A 12,288-nucleotide genomic window follows, 5' to 3' on the forward strand; every position below is an offset into this window, starting at 1 on the left:
CAATACTTACATCACAGATTTAATATTACCTGTCTGTTGTCTCACCTGTAGCAATACTTACATCACAGATTTAATATTACCTGTCTGTTGTCTCACCTGTAGCAATCTCACCTGTAGCAATACTTACATCACAGATTTAATATTACCTGTCTGTTGTCTCACCTGTAGCAATACTTACATCACAGATTTAATATTACCTGTCTGTTGTCTCACCTGTAGCAGTACTTACATCACAGATTTAATATTACCTGTCTGTTGTCTCACCTGTAGCAATACTTACATCACAGATTTAATATTACCTGTCTGTTGTCTCACCTGTAGCAGTACTTACATCATAGGTTTATCTTTGTGCATCTTGTTTTTGCAGTCTTGTGCTGGAGAGTTTAAGGAGCTACAAGATATAATTTGTGACATCAAGTTCATTGACAGAAAATTTCAGCTTGGCCTTGGCCCCAGGCTGATGGATGATTTCCAAATGAAAGGTAACATGAATATTCTTGGTCATATGACCCAAAATTATAATACATTTGATAGTTGAGTTCAGCAAAGTTTTTTTTTTAATTTCAACAGGGCTTTTTGTAATTTTTTAAAGTTTTGATTTTTTTCTGTAGATAATGATGATTCTGTAACTTTAAATTTTACATTCGAAAGTAAACACCACAGAGTTTCTCTGTTGAAATTTTTGCTGTTTTTTATTTTTTTATTTTTTTTTTTTTTTGCAATATCCTCCATGAAAATTGTCATAATTTAGATGATAATGTTTTGAGACATTGTGTTATGATCCTATATAACTGCTTTATATGTTTTTATCAGTGTTTGGAAATAAGACCATCGAAAGAGATCAGAACAAAATGATGTCATCAGACAGTTTCCAGCAGTACAAGATGTTTGTATCAAGGAATATGCACATCCTGACCAGGTTAGTGATTCTATCTCATCCTGTGAAGTCTACGGTAAAAGTTTTTATTTTTAAGGGGTTTGGGTCTAACTTTGTGTGAGAGTAGATTAAACCATTGAGTAGATACCTGAACAATCTATTGTAGGATTTCATACAGATATACTGTACATATATGTTTGAACTTTAAAGGGAAACAAGCTTAATATAGTATGACTGTCATATTCAGTGTGAAAATCAACTAAGTCTGTAAAATAGTTCTCAAATACAGCAAACATTTATTTCACTAATAGTTTATCAGTGTTTTGTATCTAAGTAACACCAATTCCTTTGTCTTTATACAGCTACCCTGGGTTAACATGGCAACAGGCCATTAATGAACCATCAGACTCAATACCAGCACAACAAGCCATCAATTTACCAAGAGACGCCAAGGAAAAATGTTACATAGAGTGGACCAATAAGCCTGAAACTAAAGATCCATGTTACCAAACCCTGGACAACCTCCCACAGGTACGTCAAGTCTCCCAAAGATAAGTTTTCAGTCAGTCACCCACAGGTACATTTCTAGTCAGTTTCTCAGAGGTACATTTCTAGTCAGTCTCTCACAGGTAAGTAGTCATTCTCTCAAACATATGCATCTTGTAAGTCTCCCAAAGATAAGTTTTTAGTCAATCTTTCAAGATAAGATTTGAGTGAGTCAGTCTCCCACAGGTTAGTTTCTGGTCAGTCTCCTACAGATAACTTTTAAGTCAGTCTGCCGCAGATAACTTTTAAGTCAGTCTGCCGCAGATTTCTTTCTTGTCAGTCTCCTACAGATTAGCTTTTAGTCAATCTCTCAGGTATACATCTAGTCAATCTCCCACAGATTAATTTTTAGTTAGTCTCTCAGAGGTAGGTTTTCAGTCAGTCTCCAAGATTTTTAGTCTTTAGTTTTCAGTCCTTCTCCCACAGATGAAGTTTCTTACAATATTTCTTAAAATAATCTTATCTAAATGTGTCCCCTGTGTGAATTTTTTTATATAAGTTTGAATGATTATAAACTGATGATCTTGCTATGTATTACAGCCTGTGATGTGTATAGCTATCAGCCATGACTGTCAGTACTTTGTTTGTGGGGGTTTGGATGGAGTTGTACGACTGTATAACATGAACACTGGCAAGGTAAGTAGATTAACAGGCTGTGGTTATCAGTAGAATCACCAGTGGTAGTTAAAATTAGGTTAACATGCCCTGATTATCAGTGGATTAAACTAGCCTTAGTTTTCAGTAGATTACCTACCCTGGTTATCAGTGGATTAAACTGGCCCTGATTATTAATGGATTACCTGGTTCTGATTATCATATTAGGGGATTAACAAGCCCAGTTTAGGACTGGATTAACAAGTTCAGGTTGTCAATACCTGATCCTGGTTTTCATTGGATGAAACTGGCTTGGTAAGCAGTGGATTACAAACTCCTGGTTATCAGTAGATTACCTGGTCGTGATTATAAGTGAATTAACAACCCCTACTTATCAGTGGTTTGCCTAGAGGTAGTTAGAACTAGGTGAACTATCCTTGACTATTTGAAGAAGTAGATGGTTTTCTGTATAGTCAAATATTATTGTTAAACAGAAAATCTTTGGTTATATCCTGTCTTCTATATGTTTTCCTGGGAGAATTGATATGACAGGGATTATACTAATCCAGGGATGGCTATTCTGTTTCAGGAACTTCGTACATACCGTGGCCATTCTGATTCTGTCTCAGGTGTGTGTTTCGTCAGCAAGACACTCCTCTGTAGTGCATCGTTTGACAAAACCCTCAGTATCTGGCATGTAGAGGATGGACACCGGTGAGTGTAGAAACCACTCTCACAAATGTGGCACTTTTATTTTTCTTGTTTATGGGGGCTCATAATGCTTGCTGGAAGGCAAAATATGATGCTTATATCTGTTACATTTTCATAAAGAAATAATTACATTGGTCAAGCTACTCAAACCATTTTTTTCTGTGATAAATGAAAAACACGCTGGCTTGGTCATGGTTTATTTGCTACTCAATTTTTTTGCCTTCTTCCTGAATTTATATGATACTGTCCTTAGAGTCCACCTGATGAAGGGCCATACGCGACGTGTGAAGGCATGTGCAGCTGATCCTGCTGGAAAACTGGTGGCATCTGCCTCCTGGGATTGTACAGTAAAGGTGTGGGATACTTCAAAGGGATCTCTATCCTGCTCTCTCAACATAGGCAGGTAAGAAACTCACAGGTGGGATTTAGACAGCTAAGTTATGTCAGTACACAAGGTTGAGTGGTAAATTGTGTCTCTCATCATGGGCAGGTGAAAAACTCACGGTGTGATATTGGGAAGTAAATTGTGTTTCTGATTGAGGGCTGAAAATATCTGTAATGTATTGTATAGTCACAGATTTTTAGTGCAACAGTTCACTTGTTGTTATAAAGTAAATTTATGGTTGCAAAAAGTCAGTGGATATAAATACCTTGATTTTCAAATGTGTAGACTGTTTTATAAATAAATCAGCATTGGTGTATTGATTTCCACAGTCCTGTGAACAGTGTGTCCTTCCATCCTGAAGGCCAGCTCCTGGTGACTGGAAGCTGGGATGCTACTATCAAGATCTGGGATGTGTTCCACAAAAAAAGGAAGGCTGTAAGTATTGAGCCAAAACTTGAGAAATAATATCATCAGCCCTTGTCTATGGCTATTCTAATCAGGCCTAACAGTTATTTAACATTTCCTTTAGTTTATAACTTTTCACAGATGAAATTATTAATGAGATTCACTTGCTCTGTGATTAAAACTGAGAATTAAGTAGTTAATTCAGTTCGGGTTTTTCTATCAAAATGATTACCTCAGGAAGGACTCCAGGTTTGTGAAACAAGAACAACAGAGAGAAGTGATATAATTAAAAACATATAAGCATCCAGCATCTAGCCTTGACTTTCTTTCTTCCTAGTCCTCCTTGTCATAGGCTGCAGTTTGAAGTTAGTTAATGTACTCAAATTTGTCAGAACCATTAAAATAGGCGGAATAATTATCTGGTGTCACAGCTTTTATACTCAGTTTTGATATTATAGACGATGATATCATTTTAGAATTTTAACAATATGGCATCAGTAAAAAACACAAATGCATTGAAGATTTATTAAATTGAAAAACCTTACCAAATATGTACATCGTATACAGATCCTGCGAGGACACTCTACATCTGTGCGTGATGTTGCATACTCACCTTCAGGACGCCACATCGCCTCCGCTGCTCTTGATGGTGATGTGAAAATCTGGGCAGCACAGAGTGGAACTCAGGTATGTCAGTTTACTGATTTAAAGCAAATAGAGCTAGTTTATCCAGATTTCAATCATTATCAGAGGTTGTTCCATTGTCCTGTAAGTCTCATGTTAAGATGTTTACAATGAAAGACATTTTCCAGATTTCTAATGTCATTTTCAAACCTGTGTGATTCACGTATTTATATATCAGTAAGTAAATTTACCCTTGGTTAAAGTTTGTTGAAGAATTTCATTGTTCAAAGTTCTGTAAAATTGAGTTCTGAAAATTTTTTAGCACCACTATGTTTAGGGGACAATTAAATTTTCTCTTAATGATATTTGTTTTTAACCAAATATTTGTTTGACTTTCCAGGTTGGAAGTATCCAGGGACATGCAGCACCAATCAACAAGCTTATATACTCACCTACTGGTAAAGAACTCATCACCGTTAGTGATGACCACAAGGTCAAGGTAAGGATTTATTTAAAACTTTGTTATCCTTTTCTGATCATTCTTTTGTTTCATATTAAATAGGGTTTATGGTTATGCAGAGTCAGTTTATATATACATATTTGTAAGGTAACATTTGTTTGTAAGTACAGAGTTTAGTTTATACACGATTAGATTAAGACATGGACGATGGTCAGTGTGTGATACTTGATACTGTTTTATGTCAATTAGCTTAGTATCTTATATAAATATATGTATGATATTTAATGAGTTAGATTTTTTTGATTAAACAAAAACAGATAAAAATGTACAGTGTTCTGTTACACCAGTATTATTCAAAATATAAATAATTGTTGAATTTAATAAAGTTTCTATAAATTTTATTTCAATTTATTTGAATCTGCACTGTGAATCATGTGTTGTCTGTTTGACATCAGACATCTGGTACAGTGTAATTGTGAATCTTGCATTTTGATAGTTTGGATCTTTGACCTCTTGAACTCTGAAGTTTTAAATTCTTGCCCTTTGATAGGTGTGGTCTGGACACTTGGGTGTACCTATGATGAAGATTGGTGAAGAGGGAGGAGAACCCATTGTATCAGTATGTTTTGACCCAGAATGCACTTATGTTGCCCTTGGTTACCACTCAGGCATGGTGAAGGTGTTTGATGTTCTCACTGGTAAGTCATATCTACTGAAGTAAAGTATTCAAGCTTAAAATGCATATGACATGGTCATTTAAGGTTTGCTCATTTGAAACTAGAAGACAGTCACAACAAGCTCAGGATAAGCTGAATTTTTTGTATCTGGAAATGTTTGCTTGTTTCATGCAAGCTAGGGATAAGATGAATTTCCTCTATTAGGAAAGGTCAACAGGTTTTGCCCAAAGAGAGAGTTTCCCCAGGATTTGATGTCATCATGAAATGCTTAAAATTTTTCCATGATATGAAATATTCAGATATTTTAGTAAATAAACATAGATGTATATGATAATTGATAATTGTAGTAACAAAATTAATTCATTAAAATGAAATAGACATAAGTTTCAAGTGTAACATAATATAAGGACTTGGATTCTCTATATATTACAGGACTTGAGTTATGGAGCAGTCGTCTTCACAACTCTAGAGTAAGAGGTCTGAGTTACAGGCCAGATGGTGCTTTCCTCTTCACAGGAGCAGATGACAACACAAGCAAGGTAGTTAAAGACATTTCATTGCTGCAAAGCTGCAGACAGGAGGACATGTTCCCTATTGTAATATCTCTTTGACTAGGAATTTTGTGACCTTCAGTTTGACTTGGCATGGAATTTCGTGACCTTCAGTTTGACTTGGCATGGAGTTTCATGACCTTCAGTTTGACTTGGCATGGAGTTTCGTGACCTTCAGTTTGACTTAGCATGGAATTTCGTGACCTTCAATTCATTTTGTTGAATGATAAAACTTATATTATTACTATTTTCATTATCTTATGTAAGAAGTCATTAGTGTTTGTTTCCAGTAAATGATTGAAAATGTGAAAATTGAAAGAATGTAAATTTTTTATATCATACAATAGATTGCAGTAGGTTTAAGGTAAAAATTGATGTGGAATCATATCCTAAATATATTACTATTTTTCAGGTTGTACATGCAAGGGATGGCAAGCTGCAGTATACTATGAACAGTCACACAAAACCTGTGATGTGTGTCTCAGTGTCTACACACTATACTGCTACAGGAGGAGAGGATTGTCTGTGTTATATATTTCCCTCTAGATGGACTAATCCAAAGAGCAGGTACAGTGTGTAGTTATACCTTGGCTATTTACATACTATATCAAAGAGTATTTCAGTAAATGGTATAATTCAGAGTGTGGCCTTATGATTTTTTATATTAAATAGAAGGATGATAAAATAACAGACATAACACTGTATTATAAAACACCAATGATAGTCTTGACCACAAAATCTTTTAGAGTCGTAAATCAGAATGTCATTTCTGTATCAGTGTCTGATAACTTGACAGTTCCTCTTTACCCATTCAGAGTGTGATGATAGGTGATTTATCAATTTATCATGTTAGATAACTGAGGATTGTGATGATGGGGTTTGTGCAGATTTGTTTTCTTCCGTTTTGATTTGTTACATAGGTATTACCTATGTCCCAGACTTAAAGTAACAGTGATTTTCATTTTTTTTTTTTTTTTTTAGCATTCTACTCAAGCCATAGATTCAATAATAAATACAATAGCATTGATATGACACAAAACTCAATAAATAAATGTTGTGCAAAAGTGAAATATTTGTTAATTGACAGCCCTCGAGAGCTGAAGTCTGTAACTTGCCTGAGCAGCCATACTGGACCAGTGACTAGCTGTGTGTTCAGCCCTAATGAGAAACAACTTGCCACAGCCAGTCGTGACATGGTGAGACAGTAAAAAATATTCTATAAAATATTTGAATATTTAGACTGTAAAATGTTAAAATTTTCATTGGATCACTTTAGTACTGTTATTGTTGTTGTGAAGATCTGGATTCAGGCAGCAAAAAAACAAATTGTTTTGTTGACAATGAGAACCATGCAAAAAAAAGTCATATTATTACATTGAAACCATCTTGGAAAAGTAACCTCATAATGAGACTCTGGTTAATGTCTGTATCAGAATGCATAATGTCTATATCAGAATGCATAATGTCTATATCAGAATGCATAATGTCTATATCAGAATGCATAATGTTTATATCAGAATGCATAATGTCTATATCAGAATGCATAATGTCTATATCAGAATGCATAATGTCTATATCAGAATGCATAATGTCTATATCTGAATGCATAATGTCTATATCAGAATGCATAATGTCTATATATCAGAATGCATAATGTCTATATCTGAATGCATAATGTCTATATCTGAATGCATAATGTCTATATCAGAATGCATAATGTCTATATATCAGAATGCATAATGTCTATATCTGAATGCATAATGTCTATATCAGGATGCATAATGTCTATATCAGAATGCATAATGTCTATATCAGAATGCATAATGTCTATATCAGAATGCATAATGTCTATATCAGAATGCATAATGTCTATATCTGAATGCATAATGTCTATATCAGAATGCATAATGTCTATATCTGAATGCATAATGTCTATATCAGAATGCATAATGTCTATATCAGAATGCATAATGTCTATATCAGAATGCATAATGTCTATCAAAGTCTGCTCCATTTCATACATACTTCTGTTTAACTGAACTGTACTTTTCAACTATGAGTTCATGTTTTTACAAAAAATAAACCAAAAATTTGTCATGGACTGGATTTCATCTGAACTTCTTATCTGGTAAATCAAGTGCCAAGGAAATATTTGTATTGTTTTTTTTTTTCTTTTTCCTTTTCATACACAAATCTTAAGCACCACTTAAATAATGACTTCAAAGAACTTATGCGAGACTTAACAGATTATAAACACATAATTATGTACATGGTGTAAAGTTGAGCTACAATAAATGTTGATGGTCATGCACTCCAAAATATATATTATATATAAATAATTTTGTTATTGTGATAGAATAAACAAAGTTTATAATTTGATAAGTAAGGTAAATCTCTTTTTATTCTCAGTCGGTGATGATTTGGGAGCTGAGGATGAATGTGTTGGACTCTAGCACAGCCCCACTACAAGTTTTCCATGCCTGTCACAATGACTGGGTCACTGGCTGTAGTTGGTTTGGAGATTTCCTGGTATGTACAAAAACTAATCTTAGTAATTTATAAGTTAAAGAATTGTACCAGAATATATGTACCTATATAGAAGGAAACATTAGAAATAGTTTCAATTTCATTGTTTCCAGAGAACTCTTAAGAAAAGTCCAATAATTTTAATTAATAGTTAGTGAATCCAATGTGATTCTATTTCTTAAAGTTGATTAATGAAAAGAGAAGATGTTTAGGGTAGGTTGTGAGTCAGACATAAATAAACAATGTTCAGAATTACGTAATAATACTTTGTATTAATTGTTTTGATAATAGAAAGTACAATTACAATTAATTTTATATCCTAACCTGTTGTTATCAGTGGTCTCTAGATTGTATTTATACTGTGTGTTTGGCTTCAGGTGACTGCCTCCAACGATTTCACTCTGAAAGTATGGGATGCTAAGACTGGTGCTGAGAAACAGAAGATGACCGGTCACATGTCTTCTATATCTTCAGTAGCGTACAAGGTGAGATGTGTGCATTGTGTTGGAAAATGTGTTTTCATAACCGGAAACTATCGGAGAACTGATGTGTAAAATAGGGCTGGATGAAATTCAAACAAGTTATGGAAAATATGATATCCTTAACCATTGTCCTCTTTTCTGTGTACAGTATTGCTGTACTTCACCTGTGTGTAATATAGCTTTACTCACCTGTGTGTGATATAGCTTTACTCACCTGTGTGTGATACATCTGTACTTCACCTGTGTGTAATACATCTGTACTCACCTATGTGTGATACATCTGTATTTCACCTGTGTGTAATACATCTGTACTCACCTATGTGTGATACATCTGTATTTCACCTGTGTGTGATATAGCTGTACTCACCTGTGTGTGATATAGCTTTACTCACCTGTGTGAGATACATCTCTATTTCACCTATGTGTGATACATCTGTACTTCACCTGTGTGTGATTCATTTGTACTTCACCTGTGTGTGATACATCTGTACTTCACCTGTGTGTGATATATCTGTACTTCACCTGTGTGTGATACATCTGTACTTTACCTGTGTGAGATACATCTGTACATCACCTGTGTGAGATACATCTGTATTTCACCTATGTGTGATATAGCTGTACTCTCCTGTGTGTGATATAGCTGTACTCACCTGTGTGAGATACATCTGTATTTCACCTATGTGTGATATATCTGTACTTCACCTGTGTGTCATACATCTGTACTCAACTGTGTGCGATACATCTGTACTTCACCTGTGTGAGATACATCTGTACTTCACCTGTGTGAGATACATCTGTATTTCACCTATGTGTTATATAGCTGAACTCACCTATGTGTGATATAGCTGTACTCACCTATGTGTGATATAGCTGTACTCACCTGTGTGTGATATAGTTGTACTCACCTGTGTGTGATATAGCTGTACTCACCTATGTGTGATATAGCTGTACTCACCTATGTGTGATATAGCTGTACTCACCTGTGTGTGATATAGCTGTACTCACCTGTGTGTGATATAGCTGTACTCACCTGTGTGTGATATAGTTGTACTCACCTGTGTGTGATACATCTGTACTTCACCTGTTTGAGATACAACTTTAGTCACTTTACAACTACATAAGTTATGATCTTGAATCTGTAATACATTAATTCCACCACTAGTAATACTCATTTACCTGTAACGAAACTTTCTTAAAGGTAAAAACTAAAAGATATCTTTTGAATATTGTAATGTATCCTTGTTAAACACTAGCTGTAATTATACTACACGACTAGAGAGAAATTCTCTTTAGTTTGATAGGTTGAGCATAGACTAGTTCGCCAGGAATCCCAGGTTTAAATTCAAGCAGAGGCATTGATAAAGACAAGCTTTTCTTGCTACATGGGTGCTTATATAAAGACTTAGTAATAATGCTTAGCATTATCACACAGACATACCTGTAACACCTGGAAACTGGAAGTTCTTTCTTGGAGGGGGAGTAATATACCACTTAGCTACACAGAACTTCTCTGTTGCTTGATTGGTTTTGCATAAAACTAGTCAGCCAAAGGTCACAAGTTTGATTCATAACAGAGCCTTGAAATAATTACTGACCTCTGTGAGGTATTCAGTTATCCTACAGTAACTACTGACTGACAGATTCAAACAGATATCTAGTGCTTCTTCTTACCTCATTGGTGATTGATAATCAAGTTCTCCTGTTTCCTTGGTTTCAGTATGGCTGTGTTGTCTCAAGCTGTAATGATGGATCAGTGAAAGTGTGGTCACACAAAGGCACAGAAATTACCACCCTACATTCCCATCAGAGGGCAGTGCATGCTTGTGACCTTTACGTCAGAGTGGCTGAGGATGACAAAATTAATATTTCAGGTAGGCTGTTCCTGGATATTTCAGATATCTCCTTTAAGCAGATTTCTGTGGTTAAAGTTTTAATTGATTAGAGAGACTTTAAGAAGTTATTCTTTAATTGGTAAATTAAAATAAGAAAAAGTGAAATTTACTTAATAATTTGATAGAAAAGAAAGACTTTAGTTTCAATATCAATACATTTGAATTACATTGTTTGAGTTATTACTCCTGTCGTTTAGATTCTGATGGCATGGATTGGAGTGCTGCAGTAACAGCAGAGGAATCTGAGGCAAAGGCAAAGAAAGCATACAAACCCGCTGTGAAACTAGAGGAGGTTATCGTAGCCACTTGTGGTGACGATGGCACTGCTGTGTTGTGGAAACCTTTACAGGTAAGTTTAAATAATCAAATCTCTCAACCCTTACAGATTTTACCTGAACAGAAACTTTACTTCCCAGATCTTGTGTGTTATTAATAATATATAAGCTGATATATATATGTAAGCTAATTCAATGATATTTTAACTTCTTATCACTTTCTTTAGTGACATCATACAAATGATGTCATGAAGTAATGACATCACAATTGAAACAATGGAAATCTTTACTCAATTAGAGCCCAATGCATGTTATTACATGATGTGTGGTAATGTAAAAGATTTCTTGTTGATAGAAACGAGTTTTGTTTTCATTTTTGCTAGCCCTAGTGAGAATAAATTACAAGTTCAAGATGAGTTTCATAATATCTCATGTGAAATGAAAACAATCTTAAGATACTTTTTAACAAATAATTTGGGCATAACATTTGAAGCCATCTTGTATCATTTTCAATTCATGATTTAATGTCATTGTCCGTACTTTGATTTGACAATCAATTTTTGCCTGATACAACCAATGAAAAACATGCCAAGGTATATTACACTAGCAATAGATATTCTAAACATATTTATTTATGAAATATAGTCTATAGAATCTATTGGGTAGATATCTTTAATGCTTGATACTGTAAAGCAGACATTTTGATTGTTCCATTTTAAGAATCATCCTTTTAAACCTTGATGTGTGTGTATGTTGGCCCTTTTTCCTGTCCATTCTGAACAAATCTATTTCTAATGTACCATGTGATCTCGATTTTCATAGGTTGATTTTCTATTCATTAGGCTAATGAGATGGCTAATCTGACCGGTCACTCTGATCGTGTTGTCAGCGTTGCCGCCAATAAAGATGGGCACTTGTGTACAGCGTCCCTAGACAAAGCCATTCGTCTTTGGGAGCCCCAGTTGTCTACAGAATCTGCCAGTGATGTACATAATGCACCTGTGACTGTTGTTGAGATGTCACAAGACAAAACCATTCTGCTTACTGGCAGTAGGTCAGTATGCAATGGAATCACTTATCTTATTTTCAACTTTTTTTATGACAAAGGGCTGGATAGGTGATGATGACTAGAGATAACACATTTACTGTAAAAGGGTTAACTTTTGTCACACAAGGTTCTCTTTGGTCCCTAGTTCTGCCCATTTGATTTTAGGGCTGATCAGAAAAACAAAATGGCCAACAGGTGACTATTTTGGATTTTTACTTAGACAGTTTGTTATTGT

At 34.8% G+C, this 12,288-nt stretch overlaps 1 protein-coding gene across 1 annotated transcript in view; it reads left to right on the forward strand.

The window, feature by feature from the left end:
• Positions 1–12,288, forward strand: part of LOC132556191 (telomerase protein component 1-like) — a 55,518-nt gene that overhangs the window by 21,514 nt on the left and 21,716 nt on the right. Inside the window, exons 30-46 of the mRNA XM_060220583.1 lie at positions 368–482; positions 814–919; positions 1,240–1,408; positions 1,964–2,059; positions 2,607–2,731; positions 2,982–3,131; positions 3,443–3,548; positions 4,086–4,205; positions 4,543–4,641; positions 5,153–5,300; positions 5,712–5,818; positions 6,243–6,397; positions 6,918–7,026; positions 8,734–8,841; positions 10,556–10,709; positions 10,928–11,079; positions 11,848–12,059. Coding sequence (XP_060076566.1) covers positions 368–482; positions 814–919; positions 1,240–1,408; positions 1,964–2,059; positions 2,607–2,731; positions 2,982–3,131; positions 3,443–3,548; positions 4,086–4,205; positions 4,543–4,641; positions 5,153–5,300; positions 5,712–5,818; positions 6,243–6,397; positions 6,918–7,026; positions 8,734–8,841; positions 10,556–10,709; positions 10,928–11,079; positions 11,848–12,059 — 2,231 coding nt within the window. The remainder of the gene's footprint in view (positions 1–367; positions 483–813; positions 920–1,239; positions 1,409–1,963; positions 2,060–2,606; positions 2,732–2,981; positions 3,132–3,442; positions 3,549–4,085; positions 4,206–4,542; positions 4,642–5,152; positions 5,301–5,711; positions 5,819–6,242; positions 6,398–6,917; positions 7,027–8,733; positions 8,842–10,555; positions 10,710–10,927; positions 11,080–11,847; positions 12,060–12,288) is intronic.

Source organism: Ylistrum balloti, unplaced genomic scaffold (genome assembly GCF_031769215.1).
Source record: "Ylistrum balloti isolate Yb309-2 unplaced genomic scaffold, AGI_CSIRO_Ybal_v1 Utg370554, whole genome shotgun sequence".
NCBI lineage: Eukaryota > Metazoa > Mollusca > Bivalvia > Pectinida > Pectinidae > Ylistrum > Ylistrum balloti.